This window comes from Acyrthosiphon pisum, chromosome X (assembly GCF_005508785.2).
Source record: "Acyrthosiphon pisum isolate AL4f chromosome X, pea_aphid_22Mar2018_4r6ur, whole genome shotgun sequence".
NCBI lineage: Eukaryota > Metazoa > Arthropoda > Insecta > Hemiptera > Aphididae > Acyrthosiphon > Acyrthosiphon pisum.
The window spans coordinates 76,603,411-76,629,564 of NC_042493.1; the positions used below are offsets into that span (position 1 = coordinate 76,603,411).

The 26,154-nt window shown below is 28.3% G+C and overlaps 1 protein-coding gene across 10 annotated transcripts in view; it reads left to right on the forward strand.

Moving 5' to 3' along the window:
* Positions 1–25,931, forward strand: part of LOC100162653 (protein daughterless) — a 35,934-nt gene extending 10,003 nt beyond the window's left edge. For 2 of the 10 annotated variants that reach the window (XM_016808434.2, XM_016808436.2), the window contains 12 exons: positions 405–458; positions 17,825–17,915; positions 18,019–18,191; positions 20,153–20,377; positions 20,757–20,936; positions 21,088–21,219; positions 21,305–21,419; positions 21,516–21,654; positions 22,186–22,275; positions 23,088–23,233; positions 23,337–23,482; positions 23,568–25,931. In XM_016808434.2, the coding sequence (XP_016663923.1) occupies positions 405–458; positions 17,825–17,915; positions 18,019–18,191; positions 20,153–20,377; positions 20,757–20,936; positions 21,088–21,219; positions 21,305–21,419; positions 21,516–21,654; positions 22,186–22,275; positions 23,088–23,233; positions 23,337–23,482; positions 23,568–23,609 (1,533 nt within the window). In that variant the 3' untranslated portion in view covers positions 23,610–25,931. Of the gene's footprint in view, positions 1–404; positions 459–3,181; positions 5,874–17,824; positions 17,916–18,018; positions 18,192–20,152; positions 20,378–20,756; positions 20,937–21,087; positions 21,220–21,304; positions 21,420–21,515; positions 21,655–22,185; positions 22,276–22,574; positions 22,675–23,087; positions 23,234–23,336; positions 23,483–23,567 lie in introns of those variants that run through there. The other 8 variants (XM_016808432.2, XM_008189847.3, XM_016808435.2 and 5 more) reach the window with 8 other exon arrangements.
* The last annotated feature ends 223 nt before the right edge of the window (positions 25,932–26,154 follow it).

The following is a 26,154-nucleotide window of genomic DNA, read 5'->3' on the forward strand; positions in this document are numbered from 1 at the left end:
AAGTACTAACTAGAATTTTGAATCAGAGTTGTTCCGCTCAGAATTAAAAATATAAACTTTACTATTGAATAGCATCATAATCCGTTACTATATTGTTTTACCGCATCCATCGGGCATCGTCTATTTATAGCTAACGCTGATCTGATGGTATCTACCCTTATAAATTAGGTTTTGTAGGAAACAATATGAAAAACATTGCTAAACATTTGGCAATATTATTTGTTTGACGTCATTTAAGTTTTACTTGAATTAAAAGGTTACAAAAATATTTTCTAAACATTTAAATTAATAATTAAACAATTATAATAATAATATATAATTCTTATAGAAAAGTAGGAAATAGTTTAAAATTTTAAATATTTTATCATATCACTCAGTTTAATATTTAATTTTATTATTTACAGAGTATAGACTCGCCACCAGCAGAGCCATCTGAAGTTGAAGTCCCCCATCATTGGGTAAGTTTACTATTTTAGTTCATATTGTTTAATTATTTGTAGTTTGTGTTTCGATACAAAAACTAAAATAATCGAAAATAGCAGAACAAAAATACACGTCTATCTTTTTATTTTTTATATGATAGATTTACAATACAGTATAATTTGCTTCTTGGTATCCCAATAAACATTTTTGATATATCTGGTCTTGCATCTTTAATTTTAGATACCTTTTGAGGTTTAAGATAATTTTTTAGTGGTTTAAACAATTATATTCCGCGCGCATGTATTTAGTGTGCTGTTATGTGTTATTGTATAGAATTGGTCACGATTTGTTCTAGTGTTATTCTTTAAGCCTTGCGAGATTATCAGATTTGTTATAAATTATAATTATTATTATAAATAAATATGTTGGCATAAATAAATGTACATAATATATTTTATATTTTGTTTTTTGATATTAAATAATAAATATATTTAATTTTTTGAAATTAAAAACAATATATTTTAGAAATTTAGAAGTATTATACATTTCTAATATAAAAAAATGTACAAAAGGTATATTTTTTGCTTAAGTTATATGATCCATTGCCCATTGGTAAGTTATGTTTACAATGTATGGTTCTTCATGTTTAACCCTAACAAAGGAAACTAAAAACACTTGTTTTTATTTATACAGCTTAACAAGCACGTACTCTTAGCAATTCCTTTGTTCTAGTTTTTAACATGTAAATAAATTAAATATCCGCAATAATGTGTAATTTAAATGTTTATTGGTACAATAGGTAGCTTAGAAAATAAATGTTTCCAATACCGACGTTTTTGGTAAAAACAATTTAATCATTCTTTAATTTTTGTAGAAAATTTAAAAAATGTCTCAAACCTTAAATAAAATAAAATATGTTTCATCACAATTTTTCTAAGATATTATATGTACGTAAAATTAGTATTAATTAGTATTAGAAACAGATCGATTATTTATGTATGTATTTATAAATCATAACCTATAGCATTATAAATAAAGTACGAATACAAAATAATATTTATTAAGTTCGAGAATCGAAAAATATTTTGGCCGAATCTCGGATTTATCCATTATATTTTTATTTTATAATGTATTCTTACATTTATTATTATTTTTATTTAATGACCCATCCCAAATCCTTATATATTTAAAACTCAATATAACAATTACACGTGATCAGTAATCATTACTTACCTAATAACATATATTATATATTGATCGAAATTGGTGCAATATTTGGTATACGAAAATTATAATCGAAGCCTATATATATTCGTTGTTACTTTCTGGTTATGAATAAGCACTTTGGTTTATTATTTATTTAGTATGAGACATGAGTTATGAATAATTTTTGTTAAAAGTTGTTTAATACGTTATTAATTTGGAATGCCTAGAAATTTAAATATGATAATTCTCTGTTCGCTATTTATTACTTGTGAATAAAATTTTCATTGATACAGAAATTGATTAAAATCTAATTTGAATGTGTATAGACCCTTACTATCTTACCCTTACTTTACTATCTCTCTGATAAAATAAAAATCACTATTATTTCATTTATAAATTACATCTTTTAAATAGATATTTAGATTTCCAGCATTCTCAGCAAAACTATTTACAACTCTATATTAATAAAATATATATTATAAAATTTATAACTAATAAATATTTGTATTATAAACTAGGCACCTATATTATAGTCTGTGTATGATGATTTTTAAATACATGTGCTGGTTGAGATTCGGGTTCATAAAAACCAACGCCCCGGACTGTGTAATATTTATGGAATTTATATGATGCTGCGTAACAAATGTTGATTTTAATGTAATTTGTTAACCTTTTTTTCATAAATATATATATTGTATAGAATTTGGTCCCCTTTTTCTTTTTGTGCACGGGTTTACCAAAACGTTCCATTTTTTTTGTCCGTCTTTGAAGCGTGCTCTCACGTATGTTCGCTTTTCGGCCTCCGCGGCGATAGGGTAGTGCGATATTATTATTATATACGTGTGTTGCAGTAATATAATTTTTGTAGCGGAGCAAGAAAGGACCAGTAGTTCAATAGTTTGAAACATCTGGCAAAGTGGCATCCGATGTAGGTAGGATACACCGTGGCAGCACACAGTGTTCGGTTGTAACTATTCAGACAACACCGCCGTCATGGTGCGTCTATACCACTTCCCTCCAGCTAATGCTGGCCCATGACCAATGCCTTGAACGGCAAGGGCTCTTTAGTTTTAATGAATGAAATCTTAATTTTTAACGGCACACCCATTTCATAATGACTTGATGAAATAAGTTTTTGTATAATAATTTCGTTAATCTTAGAAGAAAAGTATGGTTCCTAAGTAATTAGTAGGAAATTAATAAAAAGAGTCCTTTGTTTTGCGAATTATTAGTAATTTTTATTAAAGATACTGTTTTTAATAGAAAAATCATTGGTTTTTAAAAATATTGCATCAGTTGTGATAAAACAGACATTATGCATGTACGCACGTAATCGTACATATAATATACTTGACGAGGTTTGATATATTATATATATACACTTAATATTTTTTTTTTAATTATAGAATGTGAATAAAATAACAATAATTGTTATAAATATTAAAAATAAATTGAAAGTTATATATCTTTAGTAACTTAGTATTTATTTATTTGGAAAAACGTTTGGTTTTGTAAAGTAATTTTCAATATTTAAAAAAAGAAATGTCATACAATTGACTGAAAGTATTTTAATATATTATATATTATGGTAGAACGTTTAATAAAATAGATGTAAAAAGCTTTTATCAGTGAAATCTAGTTTTTGTTTAATAGGGTAAGGAACCCCTGTAAAATTATGTAAGATGAACCTTCATATTATGAGGCAGGATATGAGGATCTTAAATATCTGATTTCCATATTAACCATACCATATACCATCGAGGGGATAATGTTATACTTGCTTGCCAATGTCGCCTATTAAATTTCATCCCCGTTGTCTGTTCATAAAATACGTATGGCTTTAAAATTGATAACATATTTTATTTAGGAATAGCATCATGCAGATTTGTATGTTATTTTAAAATAGTTCATCACGCTGATTATGGTATTTTAAATGTATAGCTTAATTTTCATTGTGAGTGAGCATCGGTTTAGTAATATTGAAACGAAATACACTATTGAAGTTATATCAATGAAAAACTAAAATATATTTTACGTAAGACGTAAGACGCAGGTGTATAATACTTATTATATAACTAATTAATATACAATAACAAAAGACCGAAATGAAATCATTTTAAGTAAACCTAGTTTTTATACTAGTTATAATATTTTTTGGTCCGTACTCCGTTTGGTATTTCAAACTTATAATATTATAATTTACTGACGAGTATCATACGGTGGTATTAGTCGAAGTTTGACATTTTAAGAAATATTTCATCTCAATACAGTTGACCAACAATAGATACTAATGGGCCATTAGTAATGGCATAAAATATATAAATACAATTCCGTGATAGACGTGCAGTATATTTTCATACTAATAGGTATGTAATATTATTTTATCGAGTGGTAGTGCCCACTATACCGCTGAAATATTGTCTTTTATAATATTTATAGGACGACGATCATCTGTCGGGCGATGTATTCGTTTTTGACTTGTGACTTACGGCGCCTCGTGTGTGTGTGTGATATTAATCGAAACATTTATACGGTGCTTAAGATATAAAAAAAACGTATTCATTAAACGCGTTATTGTTTGGGAGAAAAAAAATTATTAGGTACTACGATGATAATGTCTTGTCGTGTGTATTGTTCCGGTGAGACCCGCGCGTACTTACTACATAAAATACATTATGTATTATTATATATCTATCGTGTATTTTTTTTTATCCCGCGGCAGTTCTGCTGCAGCAGCAGAGGCAGCAAGCGCAGAGCTAAGAGGAGAAGCGTCGTCGATGGTTGGCAGCAGTGTTGCGCGAGGGGTCTACACACGACCGTCGTATTACTATAGTGCATATCCTCCGCGTTTTATTGTGCCGTATTACTATATACACGCACGTCGCACGGTCATATATATATATACACTCGCCATATACAATATATATACATGTGCCATATACATTATGATATATATAATATTATATATACACGCGTATATACGTACATAGTAGTATATAGTTTATGCGGCGGCGATGGCATGGGCAGGTGGTAGTGCGGCGGCGGCGGATACACAGTGTACGGCAGCGGCTTAGAGGTGGTGGCGTATACATGTATATGTATATCATATTATACGAAGCATACGCACACGCACACGGTTGCGTGCGCGCTCGTATAGCATCGTGTGTTCGTACGTAGAGCCTGTTGCTCCTTCGCCGTAACAGCGCGGCCCGTGTTTCAGTGTAACGGCGGCTTTCCGTGACAATGGACACGATGCCGAAGCCGTCCTCCTAGTCTCCGCCCAGCAGTGCGTGGCTTCGCGCGGTCGAGTGAGAGCGAGTGAGAGAGATTTATAGAGCCGCAGACGGGGATACCTCTCGTACGTCGTCGTCACGTGCTGCGTGCGTTGTTTCCGTCGTCGTCGTCGTCGTGCTGCCGCCGTGTCCGTGTGTTGTTTCGCGCGCGCGTGCGTGTGTGTGTGTGTGAGTTTTTCTGACGTGTGCGTGCGCGTGTGTACCTCACAGCGACCATCTGTGCGCGCCCCGTCGTCGACATCATCATCGTCGTCGCGCATTTCGCGTGTGACGGGGGAACAGAAAATATTCGGGCAAAGAGGGTGGTGTGTAAATACGCAGAAGCGTAGGAGGAGTAAGGTGACCGTCGTATACGATTTTCGTAGTACTATTATAATATTGTATAGTACGATACCACCACGACCGCCGGGGTGACGATCATCGCCAGCCGCCGGCATGCACCACTACCGTACCAGAGAAGACGAGACGCCCTGCGGGGGCGACCCGTATTTCTATCTCAGGCTCTCAGCCGGCGCGGCCCCTTACAGCCCCATCAAGCTCGAAGTGGACGTGAAACCCGAACCCCATATGACGCCCGTCGACTGCTTGCAACACGGTTCCCCGCCAGCCGACTCAGGTTCCGCGGTCATGGATACTGTCGGCGGTTGCGGTAATGCCGCCGTCGTGGCGGACATCGGTGGTTGTGGCGGCGTTATCGTGGGCGGCGGTGCCGGTGTCCGTTGCAAAGACGAAGGGGGCGCAACCGGAATCGGTCTGCTGGCCCTCACGCAGCTCGACGGTTACGGCGGCTACAACAATAAGTCGTACTGTCACGCCGACGGCGGCGCGGTCGACTTGCAGCTGCAGCATGACCGCGTTGGCGACGACGACGTCGACAAAGAGCACTCCAAATATTCGTACGGTCGACTGATATACTCATCGCCCGATGATGATAGTGTTATAAAACATCAGGTATATTCGAAATTATCTTCGTTTCTCTATATTTATATCATTATAATGTGTGGAGGTACACGGAATGATGTCGTCGTGTATAACATTAGAATAATAATTACATTATTATATTCTCGTCTTAACCACTGTCTTAAAGCAGACGCTTTATGCACAAGCTGCATATTCGAGCTTTCTATTTATAATATATTATATTTTATATTTTAACTATATGTATGTTATGCTTTCCCAAATGTCTTATCATCTGTGGTACAAAATATCAATTTTATTTAATACATCAGCTCCTATGTAAAAAAGACAATTCATACCTCACTCTTGTTCCGCATACTATAATAATATATTATATTTATACAAAAAAATAGTCTAGCTTATAGTTTGTGGATGGGAGAAGTTTCATAAACAGTTTTTCGAAAATTCTAACGCATTTCAATAAGCTATACTACATATATTTTCCTTAGTGTAACTATATTAATACACTACATTTGCTATTCTGTACTGCACACAAGACACAACAATAGAGGCATAAAATTATCTTATGGTATAATAGCAGAGTTCGAACAATTTTAAGCGTGTTTGTAAAAATAGAGCTTATAACATCACGACTATAATTATCTTGACTTCATAATACATCGACTGCCGTTTGCATTGGTTTCGTCGAATAAAAGTCTGATACGAATTATGTTTTATTCGACGTTTAAAAATGTTTTTAATTTAATTAAATAATATAAGTTTATATTGTTTATTGGTTATTGTATATTTGTATATTTAGCTAAAGTTGTATACTTTGGAGATTATATCCATAATAATACAATTTAAATATAAAAAAAGTTAAATCATTTGTTGTATATAGTTTAAATTACTAATCCTTAAGATAAAATCACATTTAAAAAAAATATGTATGCTCTAATAAATGTCCTACTGCACAACATTTTTTAGGCCTTACATTTTACCCTATCATTTTTTTCATCATTACTACACTATAATATTTATTTATTATATTATGAAATTATATATAGATTTTATTTAAATTAGGTTGATGACTATTTGAAATTGTTTGCCATTTATTAATAAAATATTATAAATACAAATGCATTATATTGTCATGTCATAATTTCTATATACTGACGTCAGGTACATGACCCCTATCATCCGATGTAATTGGTAAAGGATTTGGAACGTCTTGGAATGACTGGGTGTCCGTGATATTATTTTACATGTTAATAAGTATGTACTACATTTTTTAAATTCGAACAAAATCATATTTAGTCCGTACATATTGAAAATTCTCATAGTAAAGGTTTCTTCGATTACATTAAATCTTTTTTGTACGTAGAATATAATTTATTGAAATTAAAAATGTTTGGCCTGGTTCGAAAAGTTTAGTAACGTTCTATCGAATTTACACTATGCAGCAGCAGTTACACTGTATGAAGTAGCTATAAGTAGGTCTTTATTGTTGATTATATTATTTTGTAAGGTGAACCAAACCAGTTGGCAGATGTTATAAAACACACCTGCCTGCATCCTCACAACAATGGTCTCCTACTCACCGCACCTCTAAAGTATAGCTTGATTCTTTTTTTCTCCCGTTTTGTCTGTCTAAGCCAACTTAGAATTTAATAAATTTCACATTTTCGTTTTACGCTCATATCATGATTATTATGTAGAAGTAGTATGTACACTGCATATTCCATTAATTTGTTAAACATATATGATTAGATTATTGTAATTTTCAATGTATTATGAGCTTAAACTAAAAACTTGTTTGAATAGTTACCTAACAGAATATTTTATACCTAGTTGAAATTCAGTAATTCTATAAACGATTTGATTTTTAGATTATTAATCATTGTTTAATAGTTGTATTTCATAGTAAAAATGTAATTCGACTATTAATACTCACGATTTATTTGTTGTTCGAATAATCAGGCGCGAGTATGCACAGGGAGAATAATCTCCCTTCGAATCCATAATAATTATTAATTATATTATTTTGACACTGTTTATTTTTCTTTATTGGTTAATTATATTATATTATTATATACATAATATACGTCATTTTATGCACTCCTGAATGCCTTCCAACAAATTGAAATTCTGAATCTCACCGTCTGCGTATAAAAGGCTGATCACTTTGTTAAATTGCCAAAACAAATTTTATTTATTAATGTCAGATACGATAATGTTCTGACTATATCTATGATCATACATTAACTATTAAAAAAACTGGAGAAGTCGCTCTGCTGTATACTAGATTTTCGAGTGTACCTCGTCTATGACCTACTAGGTCACGTAACGTAATCATTGTGATCTTTTTTAATTCAACAATAAATTATTGCATAGGTACGAAAAATGATTCTAAGCGGAGGTGGTGTGTCAGACTCTATTTCTCAGGATATTATATTATTAATTATTATTACGTTATAGGTATATTGTATTATCGTTATTATAATTTATAAGTCAATATAGTAGACCGGTGTGTGTAAGTTTGTAGTATAGCTGTATAAGTTGCTTAAAATAATAATAATATATTATGTAATGCTGAAAAATGTCAAGTCCCCACACTTAATATATGTTGAATAAATAAAACAACAAAAGAAGAAAAATAGTTATTGTTCGGAAAAATATCCAATTTTGTCATTATTAGAACTTCAAAAGTATATAAAAAATGTAACCTTTGTATTTTTAGTATTTTTAAATAGTTGTAATTACTATTTACAACTTATGAGAAATCTTATCATAGATTTTCTAGGATTTTGAACGTGCAAAACAATTTTTCAACGTTTATAGGAAAAAGCTAAAAATAATACGAACATTTAAAATACTTATAAATAGCTTAAAATGTATCTAAATATTTTGGTTATTTAAGAAATAGAGGAATGTTTCATGTTTTACGTTAATATTTTTTGAAAAATAAAGAATAACAAAAACCGTTTGAAGGTAAATCCTTATTACCTGTATGTTTTGCATAAATATATATATAGATATGCTGCAATGTCAACATTTGAATTGCAAACCTTTATAAAAAAAACTATTTGACTGTATTTTTGATATTTTTTTTATTGCTGTGACAACAATTTACGAGGAACCTAGTATTCAATTTTCAAGCTTTTTTACCTAAACCAATTTATTTATCACCGCCATTTAATATTATTTTTATCATGTTAAAATAGTTAAAACTTAAAATCTGTATTTATATATAAGTATAGATAGCTTAGACTAGGAACATTTTATTGTAAAAAAATGATTTTATATATTTCATAACGATTGAATTTACTTGGTAATTGGTATACACTCATTTATAAAATTAAATTTCATTAAACCAAAATAAATTAATTTTATAACTTAACTAAATAAAATTAATTCCTTAAAATTACAAAAAGTTGTTCTTGATAATAATATGATCGGTTTTATTTTTAATTTTGCCGTGTTTCGTACAGTATCGCGCGTCTGTTTGGTTTCAGCCTCTAGGCCATGAACCTCCGGTCGTAGCACTTTTAAGTCAATGATTTGGAGAACCCTATAATTGCTCATGGAAATAAATGTTTGCATTGTAAATCTATAGTTTAATAATTTGTTTGTATATTGAAGGCAGTGAAGGGAATCATATACCAATACATTACTTATCGGTTTCGCGAGTGAAAGACAAATATAATATTGGTGTCGTATTTTTAAATGTGCATTAATTAATTAAAATAATATGTAATAACGCCTTCAAATATGATATATTTTGTTTATTTAACTTGGTTTTAATATATATTTTATATTAATTCATTTATTCGGCAATAAATACTTATTTTAAAAATCTCGAAATAACCATCATAATATTATCGTCTCAACGTCACTTTAAATATTTTCTTATGTAGTTGTATACTTGTATCACGATTCACAATAGTCGTATATACAATCTATTAAAGTAGTTTTTTATTTTGGCAATGAACAAGTCAAAAATATTACATTCATAGCTATTTATTTTGTGCAAAAATATTTATGGACTATGGTGTTGGAGGGTTCTTGGCTCTGGAATATACTGGGTATATACATATATTTAACGTAATTTATTAAATATATACGCTCAATGGCGTGAAGTAAATTATATTAAATGGATCAATCTGAATTTTCTTACTTTTAGTAACCTAAATATTTTTGATATAATTTTTAAGGGTTTTAAATATTTATATTAATTATATTTATAAAAATATAACAGATAATTACAAATAAAGACGTACAATATTTTGTTAATTGAAAACATATATTTGAATGTATTATGTAACTATTGGTCGATTTGAGTAACGTTATCTTACTATATTAATAACTAGGTATAATAACACCATTTTATGCCTTCACTGTACATATAAATAATGGTAAACTGAAGGTAGTCTGTATTAAAAAAAACTTTTCATGTTCAAACAAAATGGTACTTTTCCACTAACACAAAAGTTGTTAAATTTATTTTAAAATTTGGATACTCATATAATCATGATTTAACTAGCATAATCTTAAAAAGGTAAAATTAAACGTATAACAAAAAAGATATATTTTATGTACTTAATACTTACACAAATCTAAAATTGTATCAGAATATGCAAAATAGTAAAGACATAATAGATTAAAATATAAACATATGTTTGTTAAATTAATTTAGAATTTGAATTACACATTCTTAAAATGAATGGGCTTTCAATGGGCCCTTTAAACTTTTTATAATACGAACGATTACAAACGAACTTTGTGAGTTCCACTACACATATACGGCATAATTATGATGTATGTTTAAGTACCTATGTAAAATATATCATTTTCATTTTATTTAAATAAAAATGTAATTAATTAATAATTATGAAGAGTTTTAAAATTAAAAAAAAAATTACTCTAAAAAAACATAAAATTAATTGTATTGTAAGATTAAAATAGTATTATTTACCAGTTCCTAAATAATATTTTTCATTTTAAAATATATAGCGTACCTAATATTTTATACCAGAATTAAAATGTTGATTTGGTATCGTATGGACTCAGTCATATAGGTACATGTGCAGATATACAAAATTACTGTTTAACTACCTTTAATTTATTAAATTGTATATATTATACATAATATTATTTCTTTTTTTTATAATTCGATTAGTTAAATTTGTTTAAAAACTATTTTAATATATTAATTAATAATTAGTCGTTTTAATTAAATTTTACATGTTTTTTTTTCAAAAAAGAATAGCAGATTTTTTGTTGATATTCATAACAATTCATAACAAAAATGCTTATACTTTTGGTTAATACCTTACCTACCTATCTTTTATCTTTAATTTATGTTTATTTTACGAGTTTCTAATAATAATAAGTGCATATAATATATTCGAGGTAGAAATTTAATATAAAATCACACACATATTATCTATAGATATTGTTAACGCCTTCTAGTTCAAAAATAATTGAATCATTGTTAAAGAAATTATCATCCATTTATTATAGAATCCATTTGTATATATTATGTGTAGAAAATATATTTTTTTAATTTGCTTTTTTTTCTATATCTCTTTGTTACAATAAATTGCCGTTGAGAAAAGTACCGGTCTTGAGTAATAAAGTTTAATATAATATATTATATAGTATGCACTAGGTATCGTCCTGATTAGTTCAGTTAGGTTTATTTCTACGTTATTATAGTGTAGGTACCTATCATTATTATTTTTTTCCACATACCTTTTTTATAATTGTTTTATTAAATAGGTAACTAAAAACTTAATGACAAATTAGGATTTATTGCCTACATATTTGTCAATTACATCCCGTCAACAATTTTAATCGATTGTATTCCAAATGATGGAAATTAAAAAAAAAACGAAATATTTGTTTCTAAAACAGTTTATGGCACATTAGTGATCAGTATACATGTGAAACGTTGTTTTTAAATCATAAAACACATCCATTTTGTGTTTATTAGAATATGTACACTGTAATTTATAATTCGGTACCATCGAATTTTATTTCGATTTTGTTCATTAAATTGACCGGAACATGTTTTGTGGATCGTAACTCATAGATCATATTATTATATTATGTTAGCCTTAAATAATGACTCTTCCAAGCTTATATATTTGTTATGTTATTCTTATTTACCATTTTTAATCGTATATACATATAATCGCATAGGGTAATGAACCAAAACGTTGTATATATAATATAATATTGTATATACGTTCCTAAAAGCCTTTCATTGTTATTGGAAAAAAAATTGAAACGTAGAGTTTTTTTTTAAAAGTTTAAACAAAATATATGTATAATACTCAATATAATTAAGTTCATTAATTTTTTGCGTGACACAATATTCATTGTTTGTTACCATTTGAATGCAATCTGTTAATATTTTGGTATTGTGACAGTGTAAAAAAGAAGGAATTAAACGAGTAGAAAACAAGTTTCCATAAAAGAGCTGTGTAGTAAGTACGTACGACAATATAATATATTATATCGTTCAATATGTCTTTATTATACTAGTTCTTTATGTTCTTGTTTTCATCATTCATTAGAAAAAGAAATAATCCATTCACGTAAGTCTCCTTGAAGATGCATCTGCCATTGTGGTTATTTTTAACGCATTCAGGGATTCCGTTTCTGTATATTGTATATAATATATTATGCTCTTAAGTATGTTATAAGGTCAATCAATGCGAAGAATTGCATTGCGAAATGATTTTCCATTGTCCGAATGAAATTTTTTTAAATTTTTTCTCGTCACCATCAACCTTGTATATTTTATTGTATTACTATTTATTGTATAGATGTTTTAGCGGCGTTAGCAACATTTATACTAGTATCTTATGTTATGTGTGCGTGTTTCAAAAGATGAAATATCTTCAATTAGGAGTCTTAAATTATAGATTATCTTATCATAGTCAATGACTTTTAATCGTGTTGGTAATAACTAATTTTATTTTTGGTGTTTGAAAATGAAAATTGTATTTTAAATTATGATAGTATTATTTTATAGACATTATAATTTATTTTTGTGGTTAATGCGTTAACATAATATTGTGCTATCGTACATACACGATATAATTTAATTCTATACCCTAATGGTTAATTACTTCAAGAAAGTTGTCAATCAACTAAAAAATTTTATCTTAGTAATAATTATACATACTGTTTAACTGCATTTATTCATATATGTTTTAATTCAATAATTAATTCAGACGGAACCCATATAAATTGTTCTTTGATGGGTATAGTTTTGTTTTAAGCACTCCCTCCCTCCTTCTAATCCATGACATGGTGCAATGTTCTTTTTTGAGATTATTATTTAATAACTTCTTGTTCTTATTTTATGCTTAAAACTAATAAGTACCTAGTTTTAAAGTTAATGGTTGTTAAAATTAAAAACCTTATTTTATCATAAAACCATGCAATGATCAATACATTATCGAACTACTATAATATATTATTATGTTATGTTTTACCATTAGTATATTTAAATTAAATAATATCTAGTGAATATAAAAGTATACGCACAACCCATAAAGTCGTATTGTTCATAGATATACTATAATAACCGTAATGTCATAATATTTTTATTTTATTTTTTAATATTAGTTTCTCAAGTTATTTGGTAAATATATTTTTTTTTAATATTGAGCTTTAGAAATTTAAAAATGTTGTCTGGGGTTATTTCGATTTGAATTAGGTGAAAAGATGTAAGAGAAGCCTAAGGTTTTTAACATATTTTTAATGTTATTTTTTCTTAAGTCCCATGACGTAAAAATATAAAATTGTATACTTTTTTATCTCAAATTAGTGCTATTTAAAATGTAATAACATAACTTTATTAGATACTATATTCTACTTAGATAATGTAGATTAATATGAACAATGGGCTTATTAGAACTTATTTCTGTTGATCATAAAAATATGATTATTATAATAATTATACAATAATCATAATTTTTAGCATTTAGCACTAATAATTTACATAGACCATTAACATTAATTTTCAATTTCTGTACAACAATCGAAATATTAAAACTTTTTATTTGTTTTTTCCTAACAATATATGTTTTTAATTATTTTATTTATAAAATTATATGTTTTTTGAATGTATATGAGATATTATGCAATCTTGTTTTTGCAATACGTCAATTTAATAATATGTTTTATTTCATACGATACAAATAATTATTTTCCTAATGTGAATATACCAAGATATATATATACTACCATCACAAATGAATTATATTGTCATAATCTAAGTGGCAATGCTGTTGTCAGCATTTGTCCATAGCGATAGGCCAGGAAATTGAAATCCTTTAAAGTTTTATTGCCGTTATACTATTCGCATGTGTGCAAATGCATTCACAAATAAAAGTGAAATGTTTTTTTACCTGTAAGGTTTACGACTACCCGTTAAGCTTTTAATCTTCCTGATCTCTATTTAAACGTCATTGTGACGAAATTATAAAATTTCAACACTTTTTTTTACGAGGTTTGACACGTAATGTGAGATACTGGGATCGGGCAAGAAGGAATAAAGACGAACACAATATTATAGATAGAGCCATTAGCCATAAAGCCAAAGTTCACAATTTCACACGTCATATTATGATTTACATTTATCTGTTTCGCATATATTAGGTACCTAGCTGTATATTATATTATACGCTTAGCTTTTTTTATTTGGTATAAACTGTGTAACAGTTCCGCAATGGTGCTATTATAGTAAACGAGTTAATATAGGATATCCCTAATACATACATGGGCCGTACAATTTACATAAAAGCCTTCAAAATTTAAATATGTATAATATTATAATATTATATAAATGTGGTGATTTAGTTGACGCTCATAGTGTAAATTACACATATGCTAAATTAATCATGTTTAAATATATACATTATACATATTATACTCATACATTTCAAATTTAGTTCTAAGAGGAAACAGTAATATTTATTTGTACTGGTCTCGAAAGAGTGGCACATGGCAAAAACGGTTTTCACAAATGTTCAATGTAATGTGTGAGTAGGTATACTAAGTTAAAAAATTGATTAGAACATAAAATGGACTATGGACTATGGACATGTATTATAATTTGTAGAACAAAACATTGTTAAAATGTCGATTTAATAACATTTAAAGTGTTTATACAACTGATACAAAATATAATGTAATCGCGCATTGTATTTTAGGCATTTTAAACGGGGCGATTTAATCCAGTTTGATTAAGTCATGAGTTTAACCCCTATAATTTCAAGATAAAAACTGTATTGTTGTACTCTTTCTTTGTGTCAGCCAAACTCGTGGGCAGCGAAGTTACAAACAATTTTAACGCATTCATGGCTGCACACTTTAAATACGTACCGCGCACGAAAATAGGGACGGGTAATCACACCCACGAGAACCAATACTAATGTTTTTAATTTATAATATGTTAGGCGGTAGAAAATAGAAATTCCTAAAGTAAAAACAAAGCTTATCAAATGATATTATAAGACAGTGCTGAATAGCAAGACATTTTTTTTTTGGAAGGGGGCTCTGGATTTGTAAATGCTAGATAGGTACACTTTAATACACTTATTACTTATTGGATATTAGGTACTTTATGATCCTTCATCTTGTTCATAGACATGTGTCCTTTTTATCAAACGATGGACATTTGAAGAAAAAAATATTTTGTAAAAAGTATGAAATGTGAGAACATAGCACTAGCACTTAGCTGGTTAACATGGATATGCCGATTGTCGAGAAATTATCGTGAAAAGGTTATAGGTAATAAAGCTATTTGCTATAGCCCTATAGGCCACTGCTTTATGTTAAACATAGCTGTGTGGTCCACATTCCACAATAAAAATATTCTGTTATATAAAATTGTAGATTCTGCAAACCTATCACCCACAATAACAATTAATAGTATATAACTCCATACAAAATTTAAAAACTATAATACACGGTTGTCTTATCTAACACCGGTACTAGAATAGTAGAATCTATAATTAATATCTGCAATCAATTTTAAGGTTAGGTTAATACACAAAATAAACCCTTTTATAAATACAAATTAAGTGTCATAGTTCTATCATTATATTAATAATATATGTTACCTATTTCTGTATACTACGGTCCTGACTAATATAAGGGTGGAAATGTGCCCTTATTGCCTTCACCCCTTGGATAGGACACAGGAACACAAAAACGAAACAAATTTCGAATTTTTGAATGACCGCAATTAAAAGCGTACTGGCTTGTGTCGACGTTGATGTTTCTATAAGCCCACTATGGAGTCGCTAAAAGCAAATTTTTATAAATAACACGAAAGGACATAATATTATTATTAATGATAACTCTCACTATTAGTCAGCGGACGGCACAGAACAAAACAAAATCGATACCACCGTATATGCCTATATAATATTATTATAATAATATGTGTTATGTGTACCTATACGTTATTTTTACTGTTCTGCAGCGAACACTTGGGTGGCTTAACGAAATAGATACCCGCGGTTTTGAGGCCTGGCCACGATTCAAAAGTGTTGTCACGCGGTTTTGGTGGTTTTTTTAAAGAAGTAACGATTTCGTATCCTTATAAAAATTTAACTAAAAAACAAAATTTTAACGCGATTGTATTGTTATTTCGTTCGTATAATATTATATTATATTATACAGGTATAGGTTTCCTCGAGGTCACGGAGAATAATCCTATAAATAGTCATGTGATAAAATTCCGATAACTATAATGCTCTCGAGTCTCGACTGTATATAGGTACGTACTTACAAGTATCGTACCTATTACGGGTGCACTGCAGTTTCACTTCATCAAAGCAAATTTATGTGTGCTGGACGATGTGTGCGGTGGCGAGGAAAACGTACCCCTCGTTGTGTGGGCAGTAGTGTGTACTGTGTACGCGCGAGACAAGTCTCATTAAAAGTTTACCCGTATATTATCACCGTCAACATACATATTACATATTATTGTATAAATACCACTATAATATAGTATTTATATTATATAAGCAGTATTTTTTCTTCTTAGATATTATTATTGTTGTGTAATGTGTATTCATACAGGAAATCGGACTGCCGGGGATTATGTAGTTTTTTTGTTCGTGGCTACATTTAATGGGTATATCGTGAAACGCAGTTCTCAAATCGCATTTTTATAATTTAAATTGGAAAATTAATATTATTTAACTGAGCGAAATTAATTTTTTTCTTCTAAAATGTTCGTTAATTTTCCGTCGACACAACAAGTGATTGCAAACTATGCAGGTTTTTTTACCGCTAAACTACTCACGGTTAATGCGGCCGGTCTATCGAATCGCTCGAGCTTACTCCGCCGTCCGCGCTTTTATCTGCATCATAATAATTGTTTCCGAAATTGCGCATACGTTTTACGGTGACTTACTGCTGACGTTTTTGGATTTCAGCCTTGTATATTTTTCAAGGTTGTATTCGGTTCTGTTTCGTTTTCCCGTGTATACCATATAATGTTCGCTATGCCTCTATTTTTCTCAATCGGTCTATTAGAAGTACTAGTAGTCAGTGTATATAATCAAGATAGCTGGTAATTTGTGAAACTTTAAAACCATAGCCTTGATAATAGAACAATATGTATAATATAGCCTCCGTCTGAACCGTAAGTGACCAAGTCACAGACAGACCCGCGTATAACTGTGGAGTCCCGTGTAATTACACGATTATAATTGTTGATAATAGTGTTAGGTATACATTTATAATATACATTATTGGTATTATAATATTAGTGTATGGTTCATAAAATATGTTAAATAATGTTTAAGGTCAGTTTCAAAATCATCCCATACTATAATAACACTTAGTATTTTTCGTGAAAATAGTCTATGCTTCTGTATTTATAATTTTCCTAGTCAAATATTATTAATTATATTATGTACCTACTTATCATTATTTCTTAATAAATCTCGACTCTAATATTTATATTTCAGTATGGTGGTGATGAATTTACACCAGACCCAGCTAGATTTGCTGCTCAAAAACCTGGTTCATCTGTGTACAATGCTGATTCTTATTACTTGGGTAATTGGTGTAATTTATATTAATGAAAAATTAAAAAAAAAAAAAATGTTAATTTCATTGTGTACTTAACAATTTTTTTTGTATGGATATCTACGATTTGTAGACGGCACTGGAAATAATAGTGATGTTTGGACAACTAGTGCTACTGCTCAACTTCAGTCTCCTACAACGTATACAACATATACCAACCCACCCAATTCGTTGCTGACCACGTCTCCAAACATGACGCCAAACAATTTTCCGCCAACAAATACTATGCTAACACCAGAAAATTTGGTAAGAATATATAATTTATTTTTAGTCTTTTATAAGGGCTGAAGCTAACAATAAAACATTAAATTTGGAATAATTCTAATTTAACGGGAGGTCATTTGAGCTTTATTAATGTGTATTATTGCTGCGAACTACACTGTACAAACAAATTCCCCTTCAATGGTAACATCAAATTAATACATAAAAAAAAAACATGAATACAACGTAAACAATATTCAGATCTCACTGTAGCCATTCTTATTTAAATATGTTTTATGTTGTACAATAATTTTAAATTAACTTATGTTTTTAAAAATGTTCTTTTAACTAAATTTGAATTTTTAGTAGGTACATTTATCTTTGATAAAGAAAAATTAAATAATAGTTGGTGTAACATTTTAGTATTATAAATATTGATTTTAAATTGAAACATTTGTTGTTATAAAAATAGTAAATCATTAACTTAATACAATATGTTTATTAAGACATTTTCTGATGAATATTCTTAGTTAAATCACTTAAATGTATTCTCATTTTTACTAAGATATACAATTTATTTACATTTTAAAAACCGAATACTTATAGAGATGTAAATTATTTTTTTATTTCTTAATATTTTTGTAAAAATAAAAACTTTTTGTATAACAAAATGTAATATCATTTTTTTTTTGTATTACTTAATTTTTGTACTATTTTATCTTGATCATAATGTTAATAATTAAAAAGCTGGTAACACTTTATTAAAATATTAAATTTAATATTTATTATTTTAGATAATTATATAATATAGTAATAGTTTTCCAAAAACGTTAATAATTTGTAAATAGGTAAAACAATTTTATTACATAAATCATTGAACTATATTTTTATAAAAAAAAATATATTACCTATCTAATTGTAATTTTAAATTGTGATATTTATTTATTAATTTCATATTTTAGTTCTTAAGGTTATAATAATTTATTTTTGTGTTTAAACTACACAAAAGCATATTATGCAGATTTAAATGTTTAAATACCAACTCTAAATTAGCATTAGCATAAAATATTACAAGGTTTTAAAATATAGTGTTATGAAACAAAAAAAAAACAATTTAGTTTATAATAATGCATGACTAAAATAGTTGGTTTTGAAAACTAATGGAATTGTTGTAATTTCAATATAGCATTTAAAGAATAAATATTAAATCCCCAATTCTAAATTAAATTGTGTGGTTGTGCTATAAACAATTTTTGTATTTATTAAAAATAAACCTCCCCCCACATATTCATCAAAAGCTCTCTCGCCCTTCCTAACAATTTATTTGAAAAAATTCAATATTATACTCTTAAGATTTGAATATAGGACTTTATATAAGATTTTAAATGAAACATTAATATTTTCGTATTTATTAAATAAAAAATCAAGCTTTTGTAAAAATGAATTATTTAATTTAATAAAATGTTCTTAAGTCACATAATATAAGTAATATGTGACAAATATGCATTTATTTGTTAGAATACAATATCTAAGAAAATACTTTAGATTGCCATGGCATTTTTATTTTATTACACAACTTTCACTATTCAAAATTTAAAGACAATTTAATTTAATTATTTTTTAAAAATAACTTGAATATTTGCATTTTTAATATGATTTATTAAAAATATATTAACCTGTTTTATTTAGTCATTTTTATACACTTTTAAGTTGAAATTACATTTTATCTTAAACAATTATTATCATTTATTTCAATATACTTATAATAAATTATATATAAATTGCTTGACCTCATTTGTATTAGAGAATAAATTATATTTTAATTTTACTATTTATCACAATATCATATTATTTTCAAATAAAGATAACTACAGTTCAATAATTTTTTTGTATTAAATGTACACGAGCTACCTATATTTTATATTTTCTTTAATTTTAATTTTAATTTTATTTTTTTACACATCTGAGTCATAAGTTTGGTGATAATAAATGTTTATTTTTCACAGGGCTATAATACTATTGGTCCAAATGCTAGTATACCTCCTAGTGGTGTTTCACCTGCTACAGATGGCCTAGGCACTTCCCCTCTACCACCTATGTCAAGTTTGCGTGGAGTTCCTCCTTCTGCACCAAGTCCAATTGCAGTTACCCCTAGCTCAATGATGTACCCAGGACATAACAGTCCCACTATTCAATCTCCCGGGGATACACTTGTCAAAACTTTAGCATCAGTACGATAAATTTATTTACTTATTTGCTTTATTTTAATATACATAATTAACCTACATATTATATATATAAATACGCTGGGATATTAATAAGGTATGCTTAAATAGTTACCATTGAAGGCTTTGTTGCTTTTATTAACAAATAACACTAACAAGAATCGTTGCGATTCATTATACATTTCTTATAATTGTTAGGTGTAGTAGGGAATATGTTTTTTCTTTAATGTGAGAAATACCTGAATCCTATCCTTGACATTTTATACACCCCTCTGTGGTACCATTGCAGTGTTCTGGACCTACGTCAGTGGTTAATAATTATTTCAAAATTAATTTGTTGAATAAAAAAAAAAGCAATTTCTTAAGATACAACAATGTGTTGTAGATATATCCCACTGACCAGAGTGTCAGCAGTTACAGTTCAAATCCATCTACACCTGTAAGTTCACCACCACCTTTGGCACCTTTAGCGCCTGCAAACAGTGCCGGATCTTGGACCCCTGGCGTAGTACCACCTCATCCTGGATCTCCTCATTTCCCTACTGACCATCGCACTATTCATTTGGTATGTAATATTCTAACATTTCTAACATTTAAATATAATAGCTACAATTAGTACTAACATTAATTGCTTGAATGTGGGTTGGTGTAAATTCTTGAATTATTTATTTTTCTTTAGTTTGTTTTCACAAGTACATTTTATATTTTTATTATAGGGTAGTCGTATGGAAGAAAGACTGGACGATGCCATAAATGTTCTAAGAAATCATGCCGAAAGTCAGGCTTTAAGCTTAGCTGGTGTTCAACATTCCGCTTCAGGCATTGTACCATTGTATCATCAACATTTAGTAAGTTACAATATTTTTAAGTTTTTTGTTTTTCTAAAACTTTTACGTTTGACTTTATTTTTATAAATTATTGATTTGTTTTTAGGGAAGTCCCCATTCAGCTACTGCTACAGTTGGAGGTGTTCCAAATACTTACCAAACACTTTCAACATGTCAAGACAGTGATGGGCCAATCAAAATTGAAAGACTAAGCAATATCAGTATGTATTCATTGATTAAAATATTTTTTTTCGAATACCTATATTTTAATTTTTCAAACATTATTAAATTTAATTGTTGTTTTCTTTTTATTGCAGAAAAACGGAAAGAACCTCCAGACAGTTCAGATACCAAGCCTACTAGCAGTGATCACTTGTTAGTAAATAACATCGTTAATGCCAATTCACCCCCAAACAATTCGCCTATAAATAAAAATTCAAAACGACCCCGTCGATAGTAAGTTTAATGTGCAATTTTTCCCCTTTTTGTTCTTAAAGACACATTAACTTAACTTAACTTCAGATTTTGTTTCGTAGAGGTGTCTCAGGTGTTTGATTATCAGAGCCTCAAACGAACAAATATCCATCTAAAATAAATCTAATATGTAAATTCCCTCCTAAATATTTAACATTTCGCGAGTTAATTTTTATGAATTTGTCATTTAGTTATTTAATTTAGGTAAACTTGCACAAGATTATTCTACTAGTAATCCGTGACAATTATAATATAAATTGAATTTAAATTATCCAGTGAAGCGGTAGTGTCGCAAAGCTACGTAAAAATAAAAAAATATGCGTAGCGTGAGTATGAATGTACAAAACTTGTGTACTGATAAAAATGAAAATAGAAATCATATATATTTGTACTGTTATTTTTGTGTTCAGTTGACATTAAATACTGGCACACCTCTATTGGACCTCACCTACACGCTTGATTCATTAAGACTATTAAATAAGATATTGACTTATTTTATGACTGTTATTTTAGTTGTTCTAGTGCTGATGAAGATAATGAAGATCCATCAACTAAAGCACACAGAGAAAAAGAACGCAGACAAGCCAATAATGTCCGTGAAAGGTAAGTTTCTAAATAATTAAATTTTATAAAATATAATTAGATCTTAGACTCTAAAGTAAAACATCACAATTGTTTACATTTTTTGATTCAATGTCTACTGATATTGTTAATTTTAAATTTTAAAACTTATTCTAATTAAGTTTATGTAATGTTGCGGAAAATATACACTTTTTTGCATTAAACTATATATATTAAATTAAAATTCTTAAAACATTAAAATATGAATCATTAACTTTTAAGTCTTAACGTAAGTTTGAAACTAATGTTAACTATGATGTTTCGTATTGCTGTTGTACAAGTGTGGACGACGAGAGTGAAGATCCTGAATTAAAAGTTCAACGAGAAAAGGAGCGCCGCCAAGCAAATAACGCTCGAGAAAGGTGAGCTTTTTAGCCTGCAACTTAATGTGCGGCTCTTGGCTCCTTTTTATATTATGTTAATATCATGATTTAATTTTAAATTTATTAATAACTATTTATGGTTATTTAATATTGAAATTAATAACTATAAAATATTGTTCACATAAATCAGTGATTAAACCTTCATTTGAACTCAGTCCATACCCCTTGTACACAGCTATGATTACCCGACAAATGCAAAATGAGTTCCAAAGAACTTATCTAAAATCCAAGTGTTTTTATTATTGATTTGTTCAAAATGTATTTTTTAATAGTGGTTATAAAAATAATATTAATTTTATAATTAATAATGTCTAATTCAACTTAACTTGTAAGAAACAAGTTATTTAAATAATTCATTTGATACATTTTGCATTGATAATTTATTTTATATTTTCAATGTTTTATTTTCAGAATTCGAATTCGTGACATTAACGAAGCATTAAAAGAACTTGGCAGGATGTGTATGACACACCTAAAAACCGATAAACCTCAAACTAAACTGGGTATTCTCAACATGGCTGTTGAAGTCATCATGTCATTAGAACAACAAGTTCGAGGTAAATTAATGATTCTTATAATTGTTGTAATTATTTTTAAATGTTAAGTTAAATATATATATATTAATTTATTAAACGTAAATTATTAAATTAATTTTTTCAGAGAGAAATCTTAATCCTAAAGCCGCTTGTCTAAAGAGGAGGGAAGAAGAAAAGGCCGAAGACAATGTTGGACCAAAATTGGGACATCATTTATCGGTAGCCCAACACATGGTTGTCCAAGCACCACATTTTCCACCCATGACTTTGGTAAGTTTATTTCTTATAAGAGTTTGTTATTTATTTAATTGAAGAAATAGAAGTTTTAAATTTAATCTCAAAAATTCATTTATAGCCAAATAATCAAGCAGGCTTGCCTCATAATGGACCCCAGTAGCGATGAAGTACAACTTCACCTCAAATATTATTCTCCTAAGTGATCTGGAGGTAATGGCATTAAATTGCCCTTACATTAAATCTCCGTTGAAATATTGCCAAGTATATTATATTAGTGATATTTTTTTTCGTATGACATTGTTTTTTTTTATATACTTGCAACATAAATGATTTTTTTGCCCTTTGTGAATATACAAGCTAAGCCCGAAGTTTTAATAGACATTTAGATTATATATTTTAAATGTAAGTCTGAATTCAGAGTATTTATCAGAGTATAAACGTACAATATTCAAATATTTTTGCTCTTGTTAAAAAAAATTTATAAATATATATTATCGCATATACATTTCAATTTTTATCCTGAATTCAGTCTAAAATCCATATTTAATTTATACACTGAAACGTCTTAAATTTCCAAATCCCTTTTCCAATATAAGATTTCTTAATTTAAAACCAGTAAATAAATCACAATCATGCCTAACAAATAATTGCAGTAAGTACTAATTTGAATTCAAAACAAGTACCCAAATTATTTTGCAACCATTATCTTTTATGTTGTTTTTTATTTACATTTTATTATTGTTATCATTGGCGCAACTAATTCAAAAATTAAGATAATAAGCTCTTCTTCTAGGTTAAATCCTTTTTTACATTCCTAAAATATTCTTTACCAAATAATTATATACATATATATTATTTTTTATAACTATGAACTGTTCTTATCTGTTTAAAAATAATGACATGTTTATGTATATAATAATATATAAATACATTATATTTTGACCATGTGTGTTTGGCTTAGATCAAAAAAACATGGTAAAAAATAGTAATGTGGGAGGGTTAAATGTCCCATATTGAATATAAATACTTGATAAATTTAAAACATTAATTCTTGACTTTTGAAATCAAAAAATTAGATTGCCTGTATAATATAATATGTTAGTTGACCATTATTTTAAAGAGCTACATAAGTAGTGAATATTACATAATGTTGAGCATTGGAAAATAACCCTCCCAAGTTGTGCTAATGATTATTATAAAATAATATTCAAGTTACCGGTTACTTCTTAAGTTTGAGGGTTACAAATATATTCTTAATTAATTAGTAGCAACTTAAATTAATCTCAAAATATTCATTTCTTTGCTTAGACTCACTCTGTCTTCACTGTCATTACTAACGGTATGATTATGTATGATTTATTGAAAGTTGATTTTTACATTTATTAAGTAATGTATTTAATGAAGGTTTTTTAATACACATGATTTTTATTCATGTGATAAATACCAAATTAATTTCTAATAGTATATTAGAAAAAAATGTATGTGTTGAAGCTTTAATTTTTTTTTCTTATCATTGTTTATTAAATATATTTTTTTTCTTGACAGATTAATATTTTTTTTAATATAACTATATATATATAAATTTGCATTTTTTAGAGAAAAACAATTAATTTCATTACGTTTGCGCCAGTATTAATTTTACAATCAAAAGTATTATTACATTTTGAAAAACATATTTCTACAAATATATTTTGTAAATTTATTGTAAAAACCGTTTCCTAATAAGAAAAATCTCCATAGTAATAATTTTTTAATTTTAATTTTAGGTTATTTTTATTTTTACATTTAAAAAAACTTAAGTTTATATCATTTTTTTTAAGTGCTAAAATGTACCTTTAGATTATTCATTCGTTACTTGCTGCAATTTTAATATTTGTTCAGAATATAACAATAATGGTAACTATATAATTATAAAAATATGAAAATATCAATTGTCAATCAAATTCCGTTTACAGTTAATTATTCAAGTATATTTAACATATAATGAGTGTAAAAAAACATATGGTATGAACAATTACTAGTGGTCAAAGTTGGTTAAAATAATATTGAAATAACAAAATATAACCCATTAAAGTGAAAAAATGAATTAATAATATAAATAAAAATAAAATTAAGTGATAATAAATATTCAATTAATAGTGGCTTATCTTTAAGAAAAATAAAAAGTATTGGGATACGTTCCTCTCACCTTCCTCCACTTTGACCACTTGTTATTATTTAATACTGTTACACATTTTATGTTTGATGGTTTTAGTTACAGACAAAAGATAAATGTAATATGCTTTTCTTACAACTAACTATATGGTGCCTACTTTAATTGCAAGCAGTTATTTTCCAATAATTTCAATCAATGCCTCAAAAGTTGACCCTGATTTATTTTAAATTTATAAACATATTTACATTGATAAAGATATTTTTCACATAAACATTTAGCTACCAAGTTTAGTCACTGTCTACCAGTGGCATGGCAAAATTTATATTTTTCAGATGCTAGTCTAATATATCACCCATCCAGAAGCACCAATAACCCAATAAAGGCATTCAATGTCGTACTAATTGTAACTACTTGTCATAGTTATTACTAAAATACTATAGTTTATCACCTATTGGCCATTATCCACCCACCGCCCATTAAAACTTTAAATTACCAGTTTCGTCACACCACACTACCAGAGTGACATGTAAGTTAGGCTATCTATATACCT